Raw genomic sequence first — 24690 nt, 5'->3', positions numbered from 1 at the left:
ATCTAAGCCAAACTTCCTCTGCACATGGATACTACAGTAATATGTAGCACTTATGAAACACCTGTATATACTAAAAGCCCATGAGTAAGCCCTACATGTAACAGGCTTAAACAGAAGGAAACTGGTACCAAAACAAGCTTGTAAAATACCCAGAGATGTGGAGAGGTTAGTTATTTAATAAAACCTCAGCACCAAACAGAAATGTTCATTCCAGTATCTACTTGGCCAATATATTTGAGAAACACATTTAATGTTATCTTGAAGCAAGAACAATATTGCACCAGGCACTAAATAAACTACAGGACTTTAATTATAACAGTTAAAAAGAAAATCAACACTTCTTTGTAAAACAAGTTGCATCAGCAATTTTTCTTGCCTTTATTTAAACAGTTCTCAAAACATTTGAGTGAATTGGGCCTCCTTTGGTAAGCAAAGGACCTGAAAATCATATTTAAAAAATGAACAGGCAGTCTTTATCCATGACACAGGTGTGCTGATCCCTTCTCTCATTCCATACTTTGAAGCACCCAGTATTTTCATATAGTCTAAAAGCTAGAAGAACAAGAGTACATTTGTGGTGGAATGTATTGTCATTTGCTGATAATTAGTTGAAATACCATTATCTCCTTGTAACAGCTGTAAGAAACAGCCTTTTAAAGGCATGTATCTGTCTGCAGCTCTTATTCCCTGCTATATATAATACAGATTACACAAAGGCCGACAAATCCACATCAATGTAAGCATTAAGCATTTGCTGTATGGAAAGATTTTTGTTCTAATACTAGCAGTACAGAGTTACAGCGTATTTTTAACACTTATTTGCAGGTATATTGAATATGGCAAGTTTCATGGACTCCTGAAAGAAAATTATTTTTATTTAATTTTTAAATTTCTTACTGATAACTTAAGAATGTTTCTGGTTAAGCATTGATATTTAGGAAGAAAAGTAAAAATCAAACTTGTTTATTGTTGCTTTTTGCCATCTGGTAGCATTTTACACACAGGCTTCGATCTTCAGAATACCCTGAATTCAGTAGAAAAACCTTTTTTAAATGAAGTTTTGTACAATAGAAACTTCTCAGCAGTCAAAATTTGGACTGTAAAAAAATACATGCAAAACATACTTTTCTGAAAACACTTAACTTTGAACAAAGCACCGAACTACACAAATGCAGAATGAAAACAGCATTTCAACTCCACCAAAAGTAGTCATCATAAAAGGTGTAAAAGTCACCTAACTTCACTAGGCACTGTTCACTTTTTAAACAGGAGACAATAGAAAATATTGTCCACAAACAATATCCCAGCTCTATGGCAGGTTTCAGAAAGTCTTCAACTTCATGCTTTAATAGCGACCTGGAATGAAAACAAACCATCTATTAAAATGGGAGGTTTTTTTGCCCCATAACCTGAAAAATCTCTCACTCAAGCATTAATAGATTAGTTTATAAATGGTTAATAATTAAAATTCAATTTAGTAAGTTTATATTTAAACCATTTATGTATATCACATATGAAACTATACACAGACATAACCAGTGGGGATGGAACAGCATGGACTTGCAAATTGTAAGATTCAGCAAATCAGGTTACAACAGATAAAACCCATCCAGGTAACTTACGAGGTGAGTAGGATCGTGATCGAGAACGTGACCTGTATCCTCCACGACTGTAGTAAGGAGAAGGTGACCGCCTTCTGTAAATAAATTAAGATTGCATCTACATCTAGATGATACTGGGCTAATAATAATAATATAAAGACCAATTTTTGCCAGTTCCCAAGCTAGAAGATTCTGATCCTTTAAAATGCAGCATATTAGGTTCAAATACCAAATAAACATTTTAAGTAAAATATCTGTTTACTTTTAAAAATGATGTTTCACAACAAAAAACCATTCATTCAAGCCATTTTCATGAACACCCAAAAGAAAATCCACTAGTGGATAAGCTTTAGTTTCCTGTTTTCATTTTCTTGTTGTGTAAATTAGAAACAAAAGAAACCTTAAGAGAACAGGGACCTAAAAAGCACAAAGTTTTAAACATGATTCCTCATGTGATTCAAACTTACAAAATGTACTATCTAAAAAATGGTATTATCAACTAATTATTAAATCCTGTGGCCAGAAAGACAGGTAGGAGGAATGGCTACTCTAGCAGTGTGATTTCCAAAACCTACAAGCCAACTCACAAAACGTGGAGACCCAATGTTCTCTCCTCCAAGGACACATCCAAGCATGAATGTAGTAGAAATAAATACAGGCAAAATACAGAAATAAATTAATCTTTAAAAATGTAAGAAGCTAGTTATGATAGGGGAACACATGGGAAACAGAACAGAGACAGGTAGATTTCTATGAGTTCCAGGACCCTCCCCTCCCTGTCTCACACTAATAGGAAAGCTGTCTAAGTATCAAGCAAACATTTTTTACAAGTTTTCTACTGTATCCAGATTTAAAAACCCTTTTAGCACACCTGTAAATCTGATCCCTGTCTTGAGCTGCTCTCCATCCACCTCCTCCTCCACCACCTCCTCTGTAAAGAGAATTGTTTAGTTAAAACAATTGCCACAAACAATGAACAACAACAACAACAAGAAAAACCAGTTTCTTATAGTTAACATGCTAAAAAGCCCTTTCTGAAATAGCACAATTGTTCTCAACAGAGACCTTTAACTTTGCAGTCCCAAGTACCACTAAACAGAGTAATGATTATGGGGGTGGGGAGATGTCATTTTGGTAGAAGGAAGTCTGGACTTTAAATACTAGTGTCTTCCATAGAAAACAGTATAGTATGCATACCACACCAATAAGAAAGCCAAGAGTTGTGACCCATACACCTAATTACACAAGTTTACACTAAAGGTTTAGCATCACTGTTTGGTGACTGATTGATGCCATACTCATATAAAACAGAGAAACAAAATTAAGTTTCACTTTTGTACTGGCTAAATTTTTCTTCATCTTTAAAAATTAACGAGACATCCAACTATATACCAAATTAGACAGAACTATTAAATTTTGCCCCAAATTCTGGCTATTTCTTATATTCTAAAAGCTTAGGTTTTTTTTGTAATGCTTTCAGTGTCAAGTGACTTCTATACAGCTTACCTGTATGATCTGCTATAATAGTCCCGGTCATCATAACCTCGATCATATCCTCTGTCATAATAGTCTCGGCGACGTGAACTGCCACTATAAACGACAACATGTATCTTTTAGTAATTTCCCTCTTGCTAAAATTGGTCCTCATAGGCAGCAGCAGAGAACTCAACCTAATACCTTGTATATGATTAAATGTGCCTTTGGCTTTCCTGCACAAAAACTAAAGATGTCTACTAATAGACCCCCTCTTTAAGTATGTTAACTGAAAAATATCTCTATATTAACTTATCAGTGTCAATACCACGTTCTCTTTTCCCTTGTTACACTTTATCTGTGTGTGTATAATCATGTGCAATGTTCTGATTTTAGGAGCACACATCCAACAGACTTATTTAAAAAAGTCAATCAACTGCTGGGCACAGTGGCACACATTTCTCTCCACCACCAAGAAGGCAGAGGAAGGCAGATGCCTGTGTGTTTGAGACCAGCCAGGGTTGTATGGTATGGTGAGGATCCTGCCTTTGTTGTTTTGAGACAGTTTTCTCTGTGTAGCCCTGGCTGTCTTGAATTCAGAGATCTGCCTGCCTTTGCTGCCAAGTGCTGGAATTAATTAAAGGTTTGCATCACCAGGGCTCCATTATTATCCTACCTTAAAAACATCTTTAAAAAAAAAAATTGAAGCTGAGACTAAGTGAACTAAGATATTCTCTAACATCTGCAATTGAACCCCCCTCATGATTTTTAAAAATTAAATTTTATTTAAAGATTTTGAAGATGGATCACTGGGTAAACTGCTGCTCAAGTATGAGGTCTGAAATGGTTATCAGCACCCACATAATGTATGGTGACATATAGGAAGGTCACAGAAGCTCACTGCAGCCAGTCAGTAAACCCACTGAAACACTGTTTCAAAACTTAAGCCGAGACCTATGATTTGGAGCAACCCAACCCTAAGAGAAGCTTCTTTTGGCATTGGACAGCAGATTAAATGTATAGGAGTGATCAACCATAAACAATAAACAGGACATCAATATTGATTCCCTACTCCAGACTCAAACATCAGAGAAACAGGAGAAAGATTCTAAAGCTACAGATAGAGAACTGCACTCTTGAGTTAACAGTAACTGCAGTCTAGTTACCTGTATCAATTAACATTCCAGCATGTGGAGGTGAGGAGATGTTCCTACCAAGGCCCTACCCCTACCTAAGGAACCAGCTAGATGTAGCTGCTGGCTGCTGGTGAAGAGCCAGTTTTCTAGGAATATGTGAAGCATGGTAGGTTGAGCTTGATCCAGTAACATGAAGCATATGGATGTATTATTAATGACGCTCGGTGTATTTTTAAAAAAGGGAAAAGAGGACATGAGAATGGGAAGGGGAAATATCTGTGGGCTTGAGAGTTTTACATCTAGGGGAAGATGACATGAACAGCAAGGTTGAAAATGAGATCATCTCCAGAGCTCATGTATGTGTAAGGAAGGAATCATCTCCACAAAGTTGCCCCCCTGAACCTTACATGCATGTGTGGTTGTGCATACAAACATTATTTTCAAGAGATTGGTGATGGTGGTGGAGAAGAAGCATGGTAGAGGAAGATACCCAACATGAACCTCTAGACCATTCAAGTACCCACCCATCCTCACACCAAGTTAAACTTACTAAGTGGGTCTCCCCATATAAATTCCTGGTGTTGGGGTATGGGGTCTTTTGGTTATAGAGAAATCGACCCTAATTCGTCGTCCATCAAGCTCCATTCCATTGGCACGTTCTTTAGCCTTCAAAAGATAAAAATTGTCACATCCTGGGCAATAAATCTAATTATCCTAAAGCTATTTTTGGCCAGGAAATAAATAAAAACAGAGCTCAAATGTTCCCCTTCACACACCACTGTTTGGAATTAGAAGAGGTTGTTTATATGTTGTAGTACAATACAGGTTCACAACTACAAACACTGATACTGTCAAAGACTGCCAATTCTATTACCTATATCTTATATCTTTTGGCATATTAGAAGACTCTTTTTGAATTTTATTAAAACTTCAATGCCACTTTTTGTAATTATTTAGATTTAATTTAAAAAATAAATATTTGAGAACTCCCAATTTCATGAAGAACATTGTATTAAAACTCTAGCAAAAGCTTAATTCCTGGTCTCAACAGCAATCAATGGACCTGCTATTAGCTCTCTCTTTACACTAAAATGAGCATGGACTGGAGTTCAGGGCTGGCTGCATTTCCAGAGGACCTGGACTCAATCCCCATGAAGAGGTACAAAATGGTCTCTAGCTCCAGTTCCAGGAGCCCTGATATCCTGATGGCCTCCACAGATACTGCACACACTATACGAAGACACTCATGTAGGCAAAACACCTAGACATATAAAGCCTTTCTAAACAGACAGTACATTCTCATGTTCTACTGTGTCAGGCAAGAAATTCAAATAATGAAGTCACTTGTTTTCCACCATGTACCTTCTTAAAAAAAGAAAATAGCTTAGTGTATTCTTTACCAAACTTATCAAAAAATTTTGTACAAGGTTAAGAATGACTTCAGAATATCACTGAATCTAACATGTTCCAAGTAGAAGTTGTTTTTGACCCAAATCTATAATTGCGTGTCTTAAAACTTAAATTTATACTATAAAACAGAAATCACTTTGTTATCAGAACAGTTAACAGGATTGTTTTTTAACGAAAGTGCAAGTAAGAATTTACTTACTTCCTTGGCATCATCTACATTTTCAAAATATACAAAGGCAAATCCTCTTGAACGTCTAGACTGCTGGTCATACACAATAGACACATCCGCAATGGGGCCATATTTAGAGAACACTTCTCTTAGATCTCTTTCTGTGGTGTACAAGCTCAACCCAAATACCCCAAGACAACAGTTGGGGTCAGGATTTGCCTAGAAAACAGAAATAAGAGATTTTTAACCTTTGAAAATCTAACATAAGTCTGACTAGTATAGAAAAATGATAAACAATTAAATCAAGAACCATTGTATCGCCAGGCGGTGGTGGTGGCGCACGCCTTTAATCCCAGCACTTGGGAGGCAGAGGCAGACGGATTTCTCAGTTCGAGGCCAGCCTGGTCTACAGAGTGAGTTCCAGGACAGCCAGGGCTACACAGAGAAACCCTGTCTCGAAAAACCAAAAAACAAAACCAAACAAACAAAGAACTGAAAAAAAGAACCAAAAAAGAACCATTATATCTTATAAAAAGCCAACCAAACAAAAACCATTGTGGCATAGTGCAATAACCACAAAGGGTAGGAAACCCCACAAGAAAACGAATAAAAGCAGTTTATTCCCTATCAAGGGAAAAAAAAAGTGGACCATTTAGTTTATAGTCAGGGTCTCACACAACTCAGGCTGGCCCCAAACTCATGGCAACTCAATTCCCACCAACAAAATGAGTAAAACCCCTTGCTTCGTTTTTAAACCCCGCTAGCCCAACAAACCAACTCATTCACATTGGTTCTATGTGTGTAGCATACACCCACCTCAAAAAGGTGATAAAAAATAAACTTGAGCTGGGTGTAGTCATACACACCTTTATTCCATCATTCAGCAAGAAGCAGCAAGATCTTTTTAGAGGCCAACCTGGTTTCAGGACAGCAAGAGTGAAATACTACAGTGAAACCTTGTCTTACAATGGGAACCAGCTGTGTGGTGGCAGCATACACCTATATCTCAGCACTCAGAAGACACAGGCATGCTGATCTACAGAGGACAAGAGCTGTACAGCATATGCAACAACTGCTTAAAGATCATTTTAAATGATCAGATATTGTAAAAGTTGATTTGCAAACTAAGGACATTAAGAGTAAAACCAGAGCCAGGCAGTGGTGGCACACGTCTTTAATCCCAGCTCTTGGGAGGCAGACAGGCGATTTCTGAGTTCGAGGCCAGCCTGGTCTACAGAGTTGAGTTCCAGGACAGCCAGGGCTACACAGAGAGACCCTGTCTCGGAAAAAAAAAAAAGATTAAAAGCAGCAATGCTGCTGCTACTACTAATAAATGAGGGTGACAGTGTGGAACAAGAAGTAAGGATGAACCAAACATTAAGCTTCATAAATTATTTGTATGCTTTTCCATTATTCCTTCAGAATGTCTAGCAGCTGAAGTCAGAGAGGGAAATTATGTTGTATATTAATTATCATTGTATATTAAGCAATCATAGATGAAATCCACTAGAAAATGTAACATATTAAACAGCTATTATCAGTAAAATTAAACCCCCATATTACAAGCATTCCAGCCAAAATGAATGTCCAAAGGTTCCAGTCATTTTACATGGGAGATGGGATCAGAGTTATTAGGGAAAGTACATCCCAATATAAACACTCAGTTGTTAAACTCCACTGGCAAAACAAAGATCAGCTAGTACAAAGTTCCAAAATAGTCTTCAGACTGGGGTCTGCATCTCAGTGGTAGAATACTGATTTGCTCAGTGTGCACACAGTTCCCAGCACTTCAGAAATCTTACCCGGTTCCCAACATGACGCCTTCGAGTAGACATGGGAGAATGGCTGTGGCTGTGTCGCCTGCGATAATCTCGGCTGTAAGACCTGCTCCGGGATCGTCTATGGGAGCGAGATCGTGATCGTGACCTTGTATAATGCCTTCTAGAACTTCTTCTGGATCTAGATCTGCAAGACAGAAGTCTTTGGAATTATGACTGAATAACAAACAGATATGATGTTAAAAAAATTCTTTTGAAAATCAGACCACCATGGCACATTCCTAGTTTGGTGTCAACACCTCAATGCTTATCCTTTATTCTGTATTTCTTATTATGCCCACTAAGAATTTAGGCCATCACAAGTAGTTCATGGCTTTTGACTAGAGTGTTTGCTTCTGTATAAAGTGGTCACTAAACCACAACACAGTGAGAGAAGAGTGCTGGTGCTGCAAGCATCAAGTTCAAAAGGTTAAGTGAGCAAAAATAGGGGAAAGATCTGAACCCCAACTCTAAAAGCACAAGTTGTTTCAGTCTTTTGGCTCCCACTGCTAATACCAACATGTAACAGACCTTCGCTAGTTTTTAAACTCTACCACATCAGCAGAGTTAACAGATCTCAAAATGCCCTTTCTTACCTAGATTCAGATCTGGACCTTGACTTTGATCTAGAACGCCTCGAATCTTCCTTGGAGCGAGATCTTGCAGGTGTATGCCGTGCAGATTTCCCCGATCCGTGAGCACTTCCACTTCGGGAAGCAGAACGGGATTCCTACACGCAGATGTCAAAAGTTTTAATTTGTATACTGTTTTGAAAACTTTAAAAAACAAATAAGCTTCTGTGAGATAAATGGCCAAGGAGAGCAATCCTTTTCCAAAGAAAACATTTGTGAGGGCAGGAATTGAGTATACCTGGTATAATGGTTTCATTGCTTCAACTGACATGAATCAATTGGTTGTCTTCCACCTTTCTGGAGCAGGGATAAGTAGTAACTAACTCTACTCCCTTAAAAGGTGTCCAAGTCAGATTGCTAAAGAACTGCCCAAGGATTATATTTGGAGAACGATACTACATAGACTGGGAACAAACTTTAATCATGAAATTTATTCTACTCCAACAGCAATGAAAACACCCTAAAAAACTTATGAAATTCCAAGTTTCAGTTTGTTGAATGAGAGCTTGAGTTTCACGCTCTGAAAGTAGAAGAAATCTAGCTAGGTTTTAGTTTTAATGTTCATGGGGACCTCCTACAAATTCAAGAGCAACCAAAAGGAGCTAAGAACAGAGAAAGGCAGCAAACAGTATTTAAGAGTAGAGAAAAGTAGCAAAGATCTAGCGTTATTGACTAAACTGACAAGAACCAAGACAAAATACAACAGGTAACTGAAAAAAAGTAGAAATATGTCAAAGGCACATTCAAACAAGAATAAAATAAGAAGCTCACTGTCTAGGAGCCCAGAAGAAAAATTCTGAAGATGCCTATGCAAGTATCATACTCCAATCAATTGCCAGTTAGCCAACACAAATGAAATCTCAAAAAAACAAAACAAAAAAGAAATGGCTAAACAGAATAACCATTTCATAAGCCAAAGGCTTGTGTCAATTAGTAGAAAAAAAAACCATGCATATATATAGCAATAGAATGCAAAGAAAAACTCACAAAAGAATTAAAATAATAACCCTAAATGGGTAGACAGTACTAACTCTACTAGACAGCTAAGCTTTAACCACGCAGAACTTTTTAGAGCAAAACTAAAACAAAGGACATGAATCTAAACAGACACTTATAAATAAAAGTAACCACAAGAGCTCTCCCTTGACAGAATAGTGTGGCCATTTTCAAAAGGATAAAGATACAGAATTAATTTATATACAGAATAAGGGAGACAATTTAGAACATTCCTCTCTCTGTGCTTAGGACATAAAAATATGTATCAGTATACAACACAGAAGAGAGGGGACCTCAAATAAAAGATATAAACAACTAGAGGAATGAGTTCAGCTTTCAAGGCCCCAAATCATCTAGAAAATACCTGAATGAAACTGAAACACAGTGTGATGTCACATGTCATAGATAGCATCACCTATCAGACCTTCCTTAATCCCCAAGGAGTGACTAAAAATTAAAATAAGCTGTGTGAGAGAACAGCTGCCTTTAATACCAAGATATAGTTTAACACTCATTGCTGCTGGTGGGAGACTACTCCAATTACCCAGCCCCTGGATTTCTGTATCAAATGCTCAAGCAAACATTCAGCAAGGCAATAGAGTAGTGGTTTTTTCACCTTTACTATAGGGAAAAATACCTGATAGGCTAATAAAAATACCTTTATTTTAATCCTTTAAGAATGCTTCACAGAACAATTAGAAGCTTTAAGAGAAAGCAAATGAAGCATCTTCCCAGAAAGAACATAGTATACTGCCACATAGAATAAAACAAAAGGTGAATTTGGCTAACAGAAATTTGTCTAGAAATAAAGAGGTAGAAAATAAAAATTTCCTCCTTCAGACTTGCTGCTGTTAGCTAAAAGGAAAAAAAAATTTCTAGTATGAAAAATTAGCCGCAGTAAGGATTCTCCTTAAAACTCGAGTAAGCTAAAGGGGTCTAAACAGATGGCTTAGAATGCTCCCAAGCCTCCACTCAACCTCCCTATAGGCTATGTCACAGATGTACTTCTTGAGCAACTATTTCTTCTATTAGAAATGAGGGGATTCCCCAGAATACAAAAGATTTCACTTGTCTGTATACTGTCACCTTGCTGGACTAACAGGGGTGGGGACAACAAAAAAACACTTCTAAACATTCTTAGAGTTTAAAGATGTTAAATCCTTCCAGTTACATTGACCACCTTTAATCGGTTAAAAAAAAGGGGGGGGGCGGTTTGTGTGTGTGAAGAAATGAGACTTGGATTAGCTAAATCCAAAGCTCTATGCTAATCTTAAACCTTAATGCACAAACAACTCTGAAACCAACTAGGAAAACCCTTTATACATAATACTTCTAATTCAACTGTGTGAGAAAGCTATAAAAAAAAAACTATAAAGAATTACTCTCTGGAGAGTCAATGTTGAAAGGAAAGAGATCATGAACATAAAAGCATAAATAAAACAAAGCCAGAAATTCCCAGAAAAAATATAAAAAGGTTCTCAAATAAATCTTAGGTATTGGGCTGGCGAGATGGCTCAGTGGTTAAGAGCACTGACTGCACTTCCAGAGGTCACGAGTTCAAATCCCAGCAACCACATGGTGGCTAACAACCATCTGCAATGATATCTGATGCCCTCTTGTGGGGTGTCTGAAGACAGCTACAGTGTACTTACATATAATAAATAAATAAAAAAAAAATTAAAAAAAAAGAATCTTAGGTATTTTAACTAGTGCACAAGCTATAAGGAACAGGTCAAGTTTAAAAACAAAATCTCAAGCATTCTTTATCTCCTATAGAGAATAGCAGCTCAAAATATAAAGTCCTATATAGAGCTTTTAGTTAGGTATCCTAATCCTATGCTATTTAAGGCCTCATAAACTCTATTAAGAAGTTAAATCTTCTATGATTCTTTTGAATAGTAATCATCCCTGATTCCAAACCCCATTTCAGCCGATTTTAATTCCATTTCCCCTGTGAACAGACCTAAAAGCATCACCCTCAAAGGAGACACAAGGTTCAAAGAGGAAATAATAAAACAAATGGGAAATGCATACTAACATCAACATTATTTTTACTTTAAGTGTATCCAACTTGGGCTATAGAGTAAAATTCCAAATTCACATAAGCTTGAGTAATAACAAAAAATTAAAACCACTCAATTATCTTATTAGTTTTACAAAGCAACTGTCTTCTATAAGAGAGTATTGTGTTCTCTTTGCAAGATACAGAAATAATGTAAAAGGCACTGACAATAGGTTGAAGTGTACCAACACAACATGCAGACTTGACAGTCATTCAAGTCATTTTTGCCAGTAGCTCTAAAGACACTGACAACACTCAGAAAAAAATTTAAAGTTGCCATAGCTTTAAGATGATAATCTAATATTCTGCATTGAAGACAACTATTAGTTGTTTGTGGATTATGTGTGCTTTGTATTAACATATGCTAATCATCTAACTATATATACTCAGTCAAAACAGACAGGAATTTTGTGTTTATTTTTCTCAGTTGGAGTAGCACACTATAAGAAAACAATGTTTACTTTAGGATCATTATAATAAATAAGGATAAGAGAAAAGGCACAAAGTACCAGCTACTATCACTTTGAATTAGCTCTCATTTCACTTGTAACCCATTTCTTTTAGGGGAAACTACTATATACTTCAGCAAAAACCCTAATTCAGTTGGAACAGGCGTTAAACTGAAACAATATAAAGAACCATCCTTATTTGGCACATGTAGATCTCAACATTTGGACTTAAATAGTTGTAGCTTTACACAAATATGTGAAAACCTAATGCTTTCATCACAATATAAACAATGATGTCGGATGCTTTGCTTAGATTGTGGGGGTTTAGTCCCATTATCACCCTGGTAACAATCTTCAATTTTTCCAGTAGAAAATTGTACTATACACTTAAGCAGAAAATAAATATCAGTGCATGAGAGTCCAAAGGGCATTAAGTAAGAGACCACCAGTTCCAACTCATACTCACTTGTGCCCCAGAACCAGCAGAATATAATAGATGAAAGGCCTAAGGCAAAGTGGGAGGCCATTTACCCAGGATGGATAGCACAATGCTGCAGCCTATTTGACTACACAAATAGTTATTTTCAAAGAATTGCATTTCCATCATTTGACTAAGCAGTTAAAATTAGAATTATTACCTAATTTAAACGATTCCCTTGGAAGTCACTTCTTTACCCTGTATATACTTTCTTCTATTAAACAAATAATGCATGCATGTTTAGCAAAATATACAGGGACACATAAACAGACTAGTAATTACTTAGCGTAGTGCTTTCTGATTCCAGATTACTTCTTATCTTAACTTCATTTTTATTTCTTTTCTTCATTCTTCCGTTTCAAATTCTGACTTCTTTCATCTTCCCCACTTCACACAAATTGCTCAATATTCTACAAGTGGGACTTCTGGTCTGATAATTAGCATGCATTCTTTCTTTTATATTTTCAAATTTCAGCTTCACTTATTCCTGAGCTTCAAATACTCATTTATAAAACTTGTCAAATGACGACTTCCGCATTTTCCTTCTTCAACATTAACCTTAATAGAAAAAGAACAGGATGAAGAATATTTTAAAACTCCAGGATAAAATCCAGTGCCAAAACTGAAACTAGAAAAAAAATCCCTTTTTGTAGTTTTGGATTAAAAAAAAAAATACTAAATATGCAGCTCAAAAAACTGAAACTACATAGTTTCCTTTTGGTATATGGTAATCATTTGTCTATTCCAAATAAATTTATCATGCTTAATGTGAAGTGCGCCACTGAACATTTACTGTTCATTTAACATTTTTACAAACTGTAATCACATTTCACACTTCTTATTGTATTAAAGAGAAAATGCTAAGTGTCAAAAGCACATCTCTAGTCAAAAAAAAAAATGACACATTTCAGTACAAAAGTGCAAGAAAGAAAATCATGGACAACTCAACTGTGTAATAATGACAAAGGCTGGGGTTGAAGAGGTTTACATATTGTGACTTGTCTAGATAAGGAAATGGCTATTTAATGCCACATTACTGTGTATTTAAAAACAGCATTGTTAAACAATGTCAGCAAACCTGACTATTTGGATCTGTTCAACCCACCCTTGGGACATCTGCATTTGCAAAACTAAGAGCAGTTTAATTACTAAATTTAGAACTGAAATCCTGATACTAAGTAAAGTTAACCAACTATTACATGCCAAAGCTATAAAGAAAAACAGAGCAAACTTGATTCCAACAGTGGTTATGTCCAAAGAATTCTGTAAGTTTTCCCCTCTATTAACAAAATATTAGTCTTCTCGATGTCCAAAGGAGATATCCTACTTGAAAGGTTGGTTATGAGAAAATTATAGTTAATCTTCTCAAATTATTAAAAAGGCCCATTTTAGCAGATTAGTGAATTTTAATACAAACTGGAACACTGTTGGAACACTAAGCAAAATACTGTCCATGTAAAACAGTCTAATTTCCCCTGTTACCCTGCTAAATATTTATGCATGCTTACTATTTCCTTCTACATTTTCTTCTGATAAAAATGAAAAACAAATTTTTTCTTTAAAAAACAAAACAAGTCTTTATTTTTGGTATAGGCAATGGCTATAGTAGCATCTTTTTTAACTAAGGAAAAGCCTAATTTTATAGTCAATTAGCGCTTAACCTAGAAACATTTTAATGGCTTTTATTTTAAGGGAGTCACAATAATTCATTTCCTTGTAATATCCATCACTAAAATGCAATGGGAAATATTTACTAGAAACACAAATGTAATCATGGAATCAGAATGCCCAAGCACGTTTTCTTAGTGCCTGGCCTCCCTAAAGGTTATTTATGTATATATACACAGGGCTTAGATTCAGAAAACCCTAAAGCTTAGGTACTATGACTTTTCAACATTGAGGCCACTTTGGTATTGCTTCACTATCACTTTCTAAGTCTTTCTTCTCTTATACTCAAAAGAACAAAATCACTGCTAAACAATATTTGCATTTAGGATTATTTGAACTCAGCTAAACTGAAGCAGCCACTTCATAAAACTACCAGATCAACTACTACTGGGTTAACATACATTTGGTTGAAAAAGGATCCTACTTAGAAAAACATTTTACTGGGGGAGTAGATTATTAACAAAATGAGATGAACAAAGGAAAAACTCCACCTTGCTAAAGAAAGAAAAGCTCAACACAGAAATGAATAAAGGGCTTTTTTGGAGCCAGTCTCATGTAGCCCAGAATGGCCTCAAAGTCACCATATAGTTTTAGATGACCCAATTCTCCTGTCTCCACCTCCCAAATGCAGTAATTACAGGCTTCTACTTTTTTTCTGCAAGTATTAGAAGGATGGGAGAGAAAAAAACTCTCAAATGCTTAAGTAGTTTCTTTAAAGGGGGGGAGGGGCCTGACACACCTATACTAGCTGTAAAGTCTGTGCATTTTATAAACTTGCAAAAATACCAAAACTTTGTTGATAACAATTCTTTCCCTCAAAAGCACATATATGTTTTGGTTAGAAAGTTCTTATCCACTATCTAAGCACAAAAAATTTAATTTAATGCAGAAGAGGGCCCCATCCCATCCAAACTGCCACGTGGAAATCCATGCCAATAAGTAACCTGAAAATAGCATCCAAAACCCAAATCAAAGCAGTGATTTGGGGACTATAATTTGCTAGTCAATTGTGACCTGAAACTTAAAAAACAATAATAATTCTATATAGCCCACATCCTACAGTAATCTGTGTAAAAGCACCACTTTCTAAAATAAACACGACCTTCTTAGAAAACAATAGCTATGTATAAATACTAATCAACAATAAAATGCTGGACACATAAACCATAGCTCCAATCAGTGATGTGGCCAAATTACAAAGTCAAGGTTAAAAGTATTCATTTTTAGCATTTAGGTTTGTGGTCTTACTGAAAAGGAAAAAAAGGCTGTACAAACAAGACAAATTCCTCTTCGAGCTTTCAACAAAACCAGTAGTACTTACCTTGTAAAATCATTAACTTTGCCCTGAAAATACCACTTTCTATTTTGACCAATAGCCACATTAAAGCATTCTTATTTAAGCCAAAGGAAACAATTCAACAGTTTCAAGAGACTTATACCTGTCTAGTCAGCAATGAAAAAAGTATGCAAAAAATTTTCTTAAACTTGCCATTAATTCAACCCCTTCTCTCTTAATGAAAACTATGTGTGAAGGCTACAATTATTTTAGAAATGTTTTAGTTTTAAAATCGAGAATTTAGAGTTAAGGGATTAAAAAAGGAATATGCAAAGGTGTCACAGGATAAAAAAGATTGCAGAATCTGAAAGGCAATTTGATGGGGGTGGAATTCAAGCTACTACTTGATTCAGATGGCTTATTATGTTCCAAACACTACTTCTAAATAAACAGCTACTATCCTACCAGAATATTTGCTAATTCCAAACTTTTCTTTAGCCTCTTGGCTACTATTAACACAAAATAGCTTAATATAATTTTAAATTATCTAGCTTGTGCAATCCTTAGCTTCTGGGTTGTCAGGACAAAGACTTACATGCACAATCTCAAAGAAGTTAGAATTTTATGCTAAGTGGACGATCAAAATGAATAAATAAAAGCCTTACACCCTATACTGGAACTATTACTGGGTTTTCAAATATTAACACCAATTTACACTTCTAAGAGTGGCAGTGGTTTTCCTTCAAAGAAAAGTGCTTTACAAAATAATTTTTGAAAAGTACTAGAAGAGATTTTATCACATCAACTTTAAGTTAAAAAAATACCAAAACAACCCAACCCCAACTCAGTAAGTCCTACAGATAGTAAAGAATGAGAACATACAGCAATAGAGCTAAATGCTAACATCCATCCAATAAATTTTGTGACCAAACTAAACACTATTTCACACACTCAATTATAATCTGCTTAGGAAACAACTTTGAAAGAAGTGTGGGAGTGTCCACAGGAAGAGAAGTAGTCACTACTGAGCCTCCAGGGAGCTTAACAATTTATACCATTACAACATTAACTCCAAGAGTTTAAGGGTCTAGAAGTCAATGAAACTCATTTTCAGGTTCCAGAGATGGGTGGTTATACCAGGCATATCCAAGACTATTACTTTGAACATGATTTTTACACTTATAAAAGGGAAGGTGAATCAATCAGATCTGGCCATATTACTTTGCATTTACAGCTGTGACTGGTAAAATACAAGGGAGGATTTGAGCTACCTTGTACTATATTGTGTGAGCCTACATGGCAGGCAAGCATTCCGAGTTACATAACCAGTCTTTAAAGTATCCCTAATTCCTTTAGAGGAAAATGTCTAGTCTTGCTAAATAATTTCGGATATCTTGAACTCTGGATCCTATCCAGGATAAGTAGCTAGGATTTACAAACCTGCAACACTCTGCCCAACTTACCCTTAAGTATTTTTAAACCTCTGAACTTTGTTTTGGCAAGCCTTCTTGAAAAGTTTAGCTAAATGTTTCAGTTTTCCACTCATCCCAAGATTCCAATTAAAAAGTAAAAAAATGTAATTACAGGGCTGGAGAATTGGCTCAGCAGTTAAGAGCACCTACTGCTCTTTAGGGAGAGACCAGGTTTGTGCCCCAGCACCCACATCAGGTAGCTCAAAATTGTACACATAGGCTAAAAGGTATTTTAGGCCTTTAACTCCAGCATTCAGAAGTCAGAAGCAGGAGGATCTCAGGAGTTTGAGGCCAGCCTGCCTGGTATACATAATTTGAGTTCCAGACAGACAAAAAAAAATTTTGAGCTATAAGTATTCCACAACTTTCAAGTGTAGAAATAAACCAGAAAGTCGTTTTTTAATACTTTTCTTTCCAATTAAGTAGTTAGGTCAGCAGGATGTGGTGATTCACACCTTAAACCAGCATTAGGGAGGGAGGTAGAGGCAGGCAGAAGCCTGGTCTACCGAGCCAAGTTCCAAAACAGTCAGGGTCATAGAGTAACCCTACCTCAAATAAGATCACCAGAAGGTGCCCTCAAATTAACAAAAGCAATGATTTCTCAGCTCTTTCAAAATGGTACCCACTTTCATTCAATTGCTTTTTTCCTTGAGTAATGTGACCCACTGCTAATACTATGAAAAATTTCCTCGGGCATAATGATGCATACCTATCTAGTTCCAAAACAACAAAAACATTTGCTTTTAATTCTAAACAGACTAATTTCAACTTCAGGAGGCAAGGTTATGTGTGAGCTACAATTTAGTAGTAGAGGCTTGCCCATCACTGAGACTAGGTTCCATCTCCTTTATCCCGAAAACAACATTCTGTCCCATTCCCCCATCGGTTTCTTTCCTTAGGAAAGGCTAAAATGACAAGTCACTCATTGGTTGAGTATATTAAGGGACTCATCTGGGCAAGTAAAGATCAGATCCGTTCAAACTACTCTTTTTGGGTCCAAGTTCACCATGGAAAAGTCCCAGAATATTCTCTACCAAACCGTCAAAGGCCTTTTAGAGTTTACTAACCAAAAAAAAAATGTTTGACCAAAAAGTAAACTATGATCTTGTGGTTAGGAGTTCCTGTGAACTTTTTGTGAAAATAAAAACGTTAGTACCGAGGAGCATCATTCTTATGATGCTTCTAAGCAGTTTTTAAACTGTAATTACTTGTTCACTGTGCCCTTACTTCCGCATCTTCACGTGATAAATTTAATGCTCGCCACATGCGAGTGAGTTTTAAAGCCACGCCACATGCGCTTTATTTGTTAAGCTTCGGGACTGGGTCTAAACCAGGCCCGTTATATACAATCTAATCAACTTCCACCGATTTTCACTCTATGGAAGGTGGAAGTTTAAAAAATAAAACACGTCGATTTCAGAGTTTAATGGCGCCATAAATTGTCGCCACTGGTTTCTCCTTCACAAGTCCCCCCGGGGGTGGGGAGGGAGAATCCATACAACAACGTCTAATGACCTTGCCTTCTATTCCAGTAAGATCTCAACAATGAGAAAAACGCTACAGCACAAAGCCCTACAGCTAACCAGCACCAATTTCCCTCAGCGGTTTCCGTCTCCCAGATGCTCCAAGAGCATCCTAGAGCTGTCCCTTCCCGGGACCAGGTGCCCCCCCCCAATCAACCGAATGCTCCAGGCTCTTTGGGCTCCCGGTCACTTGTGGTCTTTCTCCGCTTCACCCTGGAGCCCCGGGGAGAGGCGGCAAAGCCGGCCTGTAGGGAGCGGCAACGGCTCCGCCATTTTGTGCCTCTGGCAGCGCGCCCGGCCCGCGAGCCCAAGATGGCTGCGGAGCGGCTTCGCAGGAGAGCAACGGCGAAATAAGATACCGTTCCCATCCCCCAACGCCGAGGGACGCCGCGGCCATTTTTAATCCCCCTCCCTCCCGTAACGGGAAGAAAAAAAAACGGTCGTGGCGGGTGCGAGGCACACATCCCACTGGCGGCCTCCCTCCGACCAGAGGCGCCGTCCACCAGGCCCTTAGGCGCCCCGGCTCCCTCTTGACGTCAGGCTCCCGACAGCCGGCCGGGGTGGACCGAGAGGCCTAGAAAGAGAAGCAGGGTGGGACCGCGGCCGCCCGCGCACCCCCGCGCTTACCCGCTCGCCGTAGTTCTGCTCGCCGCTGTCGCTCATGACTCCGGGTTTCTGTCACCACTGCTGGCCTTTACTGAAGCTGTCAAGCTCCCGCCTTCCTTACAGAGGCTCCGCCGCAGCCACGCGCGACGCCACACTTTGAGAGTAGCTGAAAGCCGACACGCTCCGCACCACCTCCGCACCGGTCTAACGCTACCGGATGTGACGCCACACTCTTTAACTTGGTCCCACCCACTCCCCCGAAGGCGCGCTTTCCTGGCTCCGCCTACTTCACCGGCCTTCGAGCCGCTTTCTCCTGCGGAGGCGCTTCCCAAACCGGACGTGACGTCTACCTTACCGCCCTGCGCTGACCCGCCCCTGGTTCCCTGCCACAGCGTGGCGGGAAAGTGTGTGCCTGCCTTTTGGCGTCTGTAATGGTCTCCATGGGACACCGTGATGTCGGTAGCCTTTCCACAGTTGTTTCTGGAACCTTTTAGGGAACCGTCCTGGGTGGGAGAAGAGAAGAGATGGTTGCACTTTCCTCCATGCCTTTGTTCTGCCTTACTAGTTTCCTCTTCTTTTGTTCTTTCTCTTGATCTAGGAGAGAACACAGCCACACACTGGATTCTCACCTCCCATTTATTTAGACTTAATTCTAGATCTTTCCTTAACAAATAAAACTTCCATTTAAAACTTTTGCAATTTAAACTGGGCATGGTGGTGCATACTTTTAATCTCAGCACTAAAGAGGCAGAGACAAGCAGATCTCTGAGTTTGAGCACAGCTTGGTCTACATAGAGAAACCCTGGCTCAAAGGAAACAAACAAGCTGGGCAGTGGTGGCTGAAAGATTTAGTGGTGCACGCCTTTAATCCCAGCACTTGGGAGGCAGAGGCAAGTGGATTTCTGAGTTCGAGGCCAGCCTGGTCTACAGAGTGAGTTCCAGGACGGCCAGGGATATACAGAGAAACCCTGTCTTGGAAAAAAAAAAAAAAAAGAAGAAGAAGAAGCAAACAAAAATTGAGGTTTGAGACAAAGCCTCACTGTGTGGGTTGACCTTGAACCCATCATGTATGTAGCCTAGGCTGATGTTAGGAATGTATTAACCCTTCTGGGTCAGCCTCCTAACCTGGGGTTACAGTTATGAACCATCAATCCTGTGGCCTGGCAAGGTAGTGCACGCCTTTAAGGCGGATCTCTGTGAGTTCCATATCAGCCTTATCTACAAAGTGAGTTCCTGGGTAATCAGGATTACACAGAGAAACCCTGTCTCATACCCCACCCCCACCCCTACCCAGGAAAGGAAGGAAAGAAAGAAATGGAGAGATGGGGAGCCAGGCAGGGTGATGCACATTTGTAATCCTTGTAATCCCAGCATGAGAGGGGAGCCCAAGGACAGTTAGCTATTTAAGGCAAAACAGCGCACAAAACAGCAAATAAACCAAGAGAAAAGAGCCTGTAGTAATGGATTTCTGTTTGAGAGAAGCCGCCTGCCCTCTAGCTTCTAAGGATGGCCTGAAAGAACACTGAAGAAAACCATGACAAATAAGTTCTCGAGATGAATACCATTTTTGGATGAGCAACAGTGACAGTCTTGATTAATACATAGCTTTTGTGACTATTCTGAGCTACAGGATGACCCAACACTCTTAGTTTTAATGAATAAAACAAAAGCTAATTAATGAAAGAATTGTTGATCTGGTCAGCCCAACTTTACACAGAATTCAGTCACCAAACACATCATCATTTCAACCTGAGACCATTTCCACCAGACGGTGCCAAACTTCAACAAGACCAGATAGTCCTGGGCAGCAGCTCCACATCTGGGTCTGCAGCACTGGCCAACATCAGCTCCCTAATATTTATTGTCTATGTTTTCTTCTTCCTGTACTATGGATCAAACCCACAGATTTACCATTCCAGGCAAGCACACCACAACTATCCTGTGGCATCAGTTACATGCCCTTGCATGTTTTGGCTGCAGATATTTTGGATTCCACTTATTGCTATGGTTTTCCCATTTGAGTTGGGTGTGGTGGAACACCTGTAATCCACCACTTGGGGAGTAGAGGCAGAAGAATCAAGAGTCCAAAATTAGAGCCAGAGGTGGTGGTGCATGCCTTTAATCCTACCATCCAGGAAGCAGAGGCAGGCCAATCTCTGAGTTGAAAGCCAGCCTGGTCTACAGAGTGAGTTCAAGAACAGACAGCCCAGGGCTACACAGAGAAACCCTGTCTCAGGGTGGGTAGGGTTTCTCATTTTCCACAGTTGCCAAACTTTTTTAGATTTTCTTCATGGAAATTCAATGGCAGTGTTAGTATTGTTTTACATTTGTTCATTCAGGGTGTGTGTGTGTGTGTGTTCGAATGAGTGCATACATGTATGCCAGGAGTGTGTGATATGGTGGTCTGAAAACATCTTGTGAGAGTCAGCTCTCTCTTTTACCAGATGGGTGGGATCCAGGAATCAAACTCAGATCAGGGTTGGGAGCAAATGCTTTCATTCACTGAGCAACCAAGACTTTCATAAACATTTCCCTAATTTTATCCCTTTATCCAGTGTCTCTGCAAATAATAAATTCAACCAATAATCAAACTAAGTTTATTATCAGATGAATTATCAAAGAGTTCCCACCTTATTTATTTATTGGGATTTTGTTTTGTTTTCTTTCTTTTAGACAGGGTTTCTCTATATAGCCCTGACTGTCCTAGAACTCCCTTGGTAGACCAGGCTGGCCTTGACCTCAGAGAGATTCACCTACCTCTGCCTCCCAAGTGCTGGGATTAAAGGCGTGCCCGGCCATACTTTTGTTTTGTTTTGTTTTGAATAAAGTTAAGCACATTTGGAAGAAAAGTTTTTTCTTAGGTGTACCTTTGAAAGTACATTTGAAACCCTTAGGTTTTTTGGTGGCTGGGGTGAGGGAAGTCCCAATCCCAGGGCACAGGAGAGGAATCCCACTCTTTGAAATAGGTAGCAAGTGGGAACTTAGGCTATTGAATGGCAGGTGTACTTAGCTGGACAGAGTATATTTGGTCCATGAGAGGTAGAGCTGAATGGGTCTCCTGTAGCTTATAAATTTACAAAAGAGGTAAATTTGTTAACAACTTGAACAGTCTCTTTCAGATGAGGTTAGGGAAGACAAAAATCTTTTGTGGAGCAGAAGGAGAAATTAGGGCTTTTCTTGTCTGTCTAGGGGGCTAAATATATTGAATTTGAAAGGCTATTAAAGGAAATTTGCCAGAAGCCAGGACCCTCTCCCTTACCCTCACCCCCTACCTTTCCCCACCTGCACAATGTCCCCTGCAACTTGGCAACCGCAAGATCCTGCTTGGCAGCTGCAGATAGATTCAAGGCAGTGTACTGTATCTTCTGAGGAAAGCAGGGAGACCATAACTCAAAGCAGTGTACCATATCTTCTGAAGAATAGCAGGTAGATCATAATTCAAGGCAGTGTACCGTGTAGACCATGAAATGTTTCAGAGCACAGGCCATGAAGATTCTGTACTTTTCCACCACCTGGCCCCTCTTAGCCCCTCCCCTTGTAAAGCATACTATAAAAGGGGGCTTCACGTTCAAATACACAGCTCTTGACAAGCAATTGCTTCCTTGAGTCCTTTTTCTCTCTCACCCGTTCTTTTTTCAGGTTGTGGTCCTCCTCAGCCCCACAAATAACTAGGACCCGCAGGTCGGGTCAGAAATTCAGAAATGTGACAACTTTGTGAATATAATAGTTGATCATGTAGTTTAGCATAAGAAACACTTTAAGTCCATAGTTAAAAGACAACCAAGGGAACCTTATATTTGAACATGATAGCTTATAGTGTAGATTTATCGTGAGAAGCACTTTAAGTCTATAGTTAGAAGACAATCAAAGAAAACTTAAAATATGAACTTGTGATCATATAGTTGGATGGTATAGTGGAATGTCTTATTAGAGCTAGGCTAATTTTGTTTGTTTGTTTGTTTGTTTGTTTTTTGTTTTTCCAAGACAGGGTTTCTCTGTATAGCCCTGGCTGTCCTGGAACTCACTCTGTAGACCAGGCTGGCCTCAAACTCAGAAATCCACCTTCCTCTGCCTCCCAGAGTTAGGCTAAATTATATTATTCTAAGGGGGAAAGGAAGGTCATCCAAGGGTCGAAGTACTAAACTGGGGCGTCGGCTGGGAGGCTAGTCATAGGGACTGTGGAAAGTCTGTCCCTTATATTTATAATTGGTATAATTTATAAGAATTATACCAATTAATGTTAGGACAGTGGCATAGCAAGAAATATGAAGCATTTAGTCGCTGGGAACTGAGTTTAGATAAGGAAGTAATAGAGGATTACATCTGTGAAAGCTTACATCTGCACTTGTGTATCCTTTATCATGAAGTCTGTGAGCAAGGAAAACCTGTCTGTCTTTGGTAAGAAATCTGGCAGTCTTAGCTAGTTAACAAATTGACTAATGAGCTAATAAGGTGGTGGATTACCTTGGGGGAAGGAGCTAGGTCTATTTTCTAGCTGTCAAGCTACAGTTAGCTTAGCTGTCAATGTAGTCAGAAATCTGGGAAGAGTAAATTATAATCTAGGAGTCGTGTATTAATTAAAATGACAGAGGCTGGTCTCTACTCCACTACCTAAACAGTTTCCAGGTCCCTGTGGTCTCCATGACAACTTGGGCAGAATCAGAGGACCAGTCTGACCATCAGGCCCTGAAGACAAACAACGTTTATCCTGTGGAGTAGATACGTGTGAAATGAGAAATGAGCCATTACCTTGACTTAGGCAATATGAGTCATTTAACTCTGGGTATCCTCTGTTTGTCAGCAGTGTAGGCCAAGCCCTGGCAGAGGGCAAGTCAATGGCAGTGTTTCTCAGTGGTCATCATACCACGATCCAGGCAGTCTATCACTGATCCTATTAACTTCTCAGAGACCTTGTTGGGGGCAGGGAGGTTCACTGTTAGGTGTTGGGAGTCTTTGTCTGTTGTGATAAGTTTAAACATTTAATGTTACATTTAGTAGATTTCTGACAAGATTGAGAGCCAGTATCTATTAAGTATATCTGAGTTAGACAACCTGTGTTTAATTATTTGTCCTAGATGTATCTAGGACATAGAGTACACTGTGACTCAATGACAACAGCAAAGACAAGGCTAAATATATATTTAAGGCAGTGATCGCTAACTTTTTACCATTTGGAAATCATTATTTACCAAGGCAGGGTAGAATGAAAACCTTGTCTTAATTGTTAAGTGACTTTGACAGGCTGTATTCCTATTGGTTGGTGGGTATAGGGGCCAAGTGAATTAGAATGGGAGGTGTCCCAGTAGGGACACAGCTGCAAAAACCTTCCCTTAGGTGAGGGGTGTTATTAAAATATTCCTACTGACGTCCAGAGCAGCCAAGTGTATGCTTACCTGGTCATCACGCAGAAGCTAGTGGTTGAGTGGACCCTGGGCCCACAGGAGAAGGTTTACCTAAGCTTAGGATTTTTCTTCAGCAGTGAGAGAAAACCACTTCTAAGGGGGAAAGGAAGGTCATCCAAGGGTCGAAGTCCTAAACTGGGGCGTCGGCTGGGAGGCTAGTCATAGGGACCGTGGAAAGTTTGTCCCTTAGGCCTGTAGAGGGTGGCCAAATCTCTTTGGGAGAACAGGCCCTGCCTGCCAAGAATGGGACTCTTACAATCTGCAATCTAATGGCTGTATGGCTGTAATTCCATGTGTCAGTAGAAATGTGAACCTGCGAGTTTCTAAATCCCAGTTACGGCACAATGTTGTGTTTTATAAAAAAGAAAAGGAAACCTGGGATATGTTTAGTAGAGGCACTCGGTATGGTGAGGTGGAAGGGGTGCCTCTGCAGAGTCAGAACGAGTCAAGTAAATGGCAGTAACCGGGTGAACCTTACGAGGGGGAGGGGCCACACAAATGTGTAGTCATCCTTTAAGAA

The 24690-nt window shown here is 39.0% G+C and overlaps 1 protein-coding gene across 2 annotated transcripts; it reads right to left on the bottom strand.

The window, feature by feature from the left end:
- Nucleotides 1–338: 338 nt before the first annotated feature.
- Tra2b (transformer 2 beta homolog) lies at nt 339–18972 on the bottom strand. 2 transcript variants are annotated; one of them, XM_028779677.1, is made up of 9 exons: nt 18790–18972; nt 8203–8336; nt 7592–7754; nt 5820–6008; nt 4761–4876; nt 3108–3191; nt 2473–2532; nt 1623–1696; nt 339–1356 (listed from the first exon to the last, which is right to left on the bottom strand). In XM_028779677.1, exons 1-9 carry the CDS (start codon nt 18823–18825, stop codon nt 1346–1348), a joined length of 867 nt encoding a protein of 288 aa, XP_028635510.1. In that variant the 5' UTR covers nt 18826–18972; the 3' UTR covers nt 339–1345. The 2 variants fall into 2 exon arrangements, with proteins under 2 accessions (XP_028635510.1, XP_028635511.1); XM_028779678.1 differs by having other exon boundaries at nt 1623–1693.
- Between the last annotated feature and the right edge of the window lie 5718 nt (nt 18973–24690).

This window comes from Grammomys surdaster, unplaced genomic scaffold (assembly GCF_004785775.1).
Source record: "Grammomys surdaster isolate TR1022 unplaced genomic scaffold, NIH_TR_1.0 361, whole genome shotgun sequence".
Lineage (NCBI taxonomy): Eukaryota > Metazoa > Chordata > Mammalia > Rodentia > Muridae > Grammomys > Grammomys surdaster.
The sequence above is the reverse complement of the archived record's forward strand: the minus strand, read 5'-3'. Positions and strand labels throughout refer to the sequence as shown.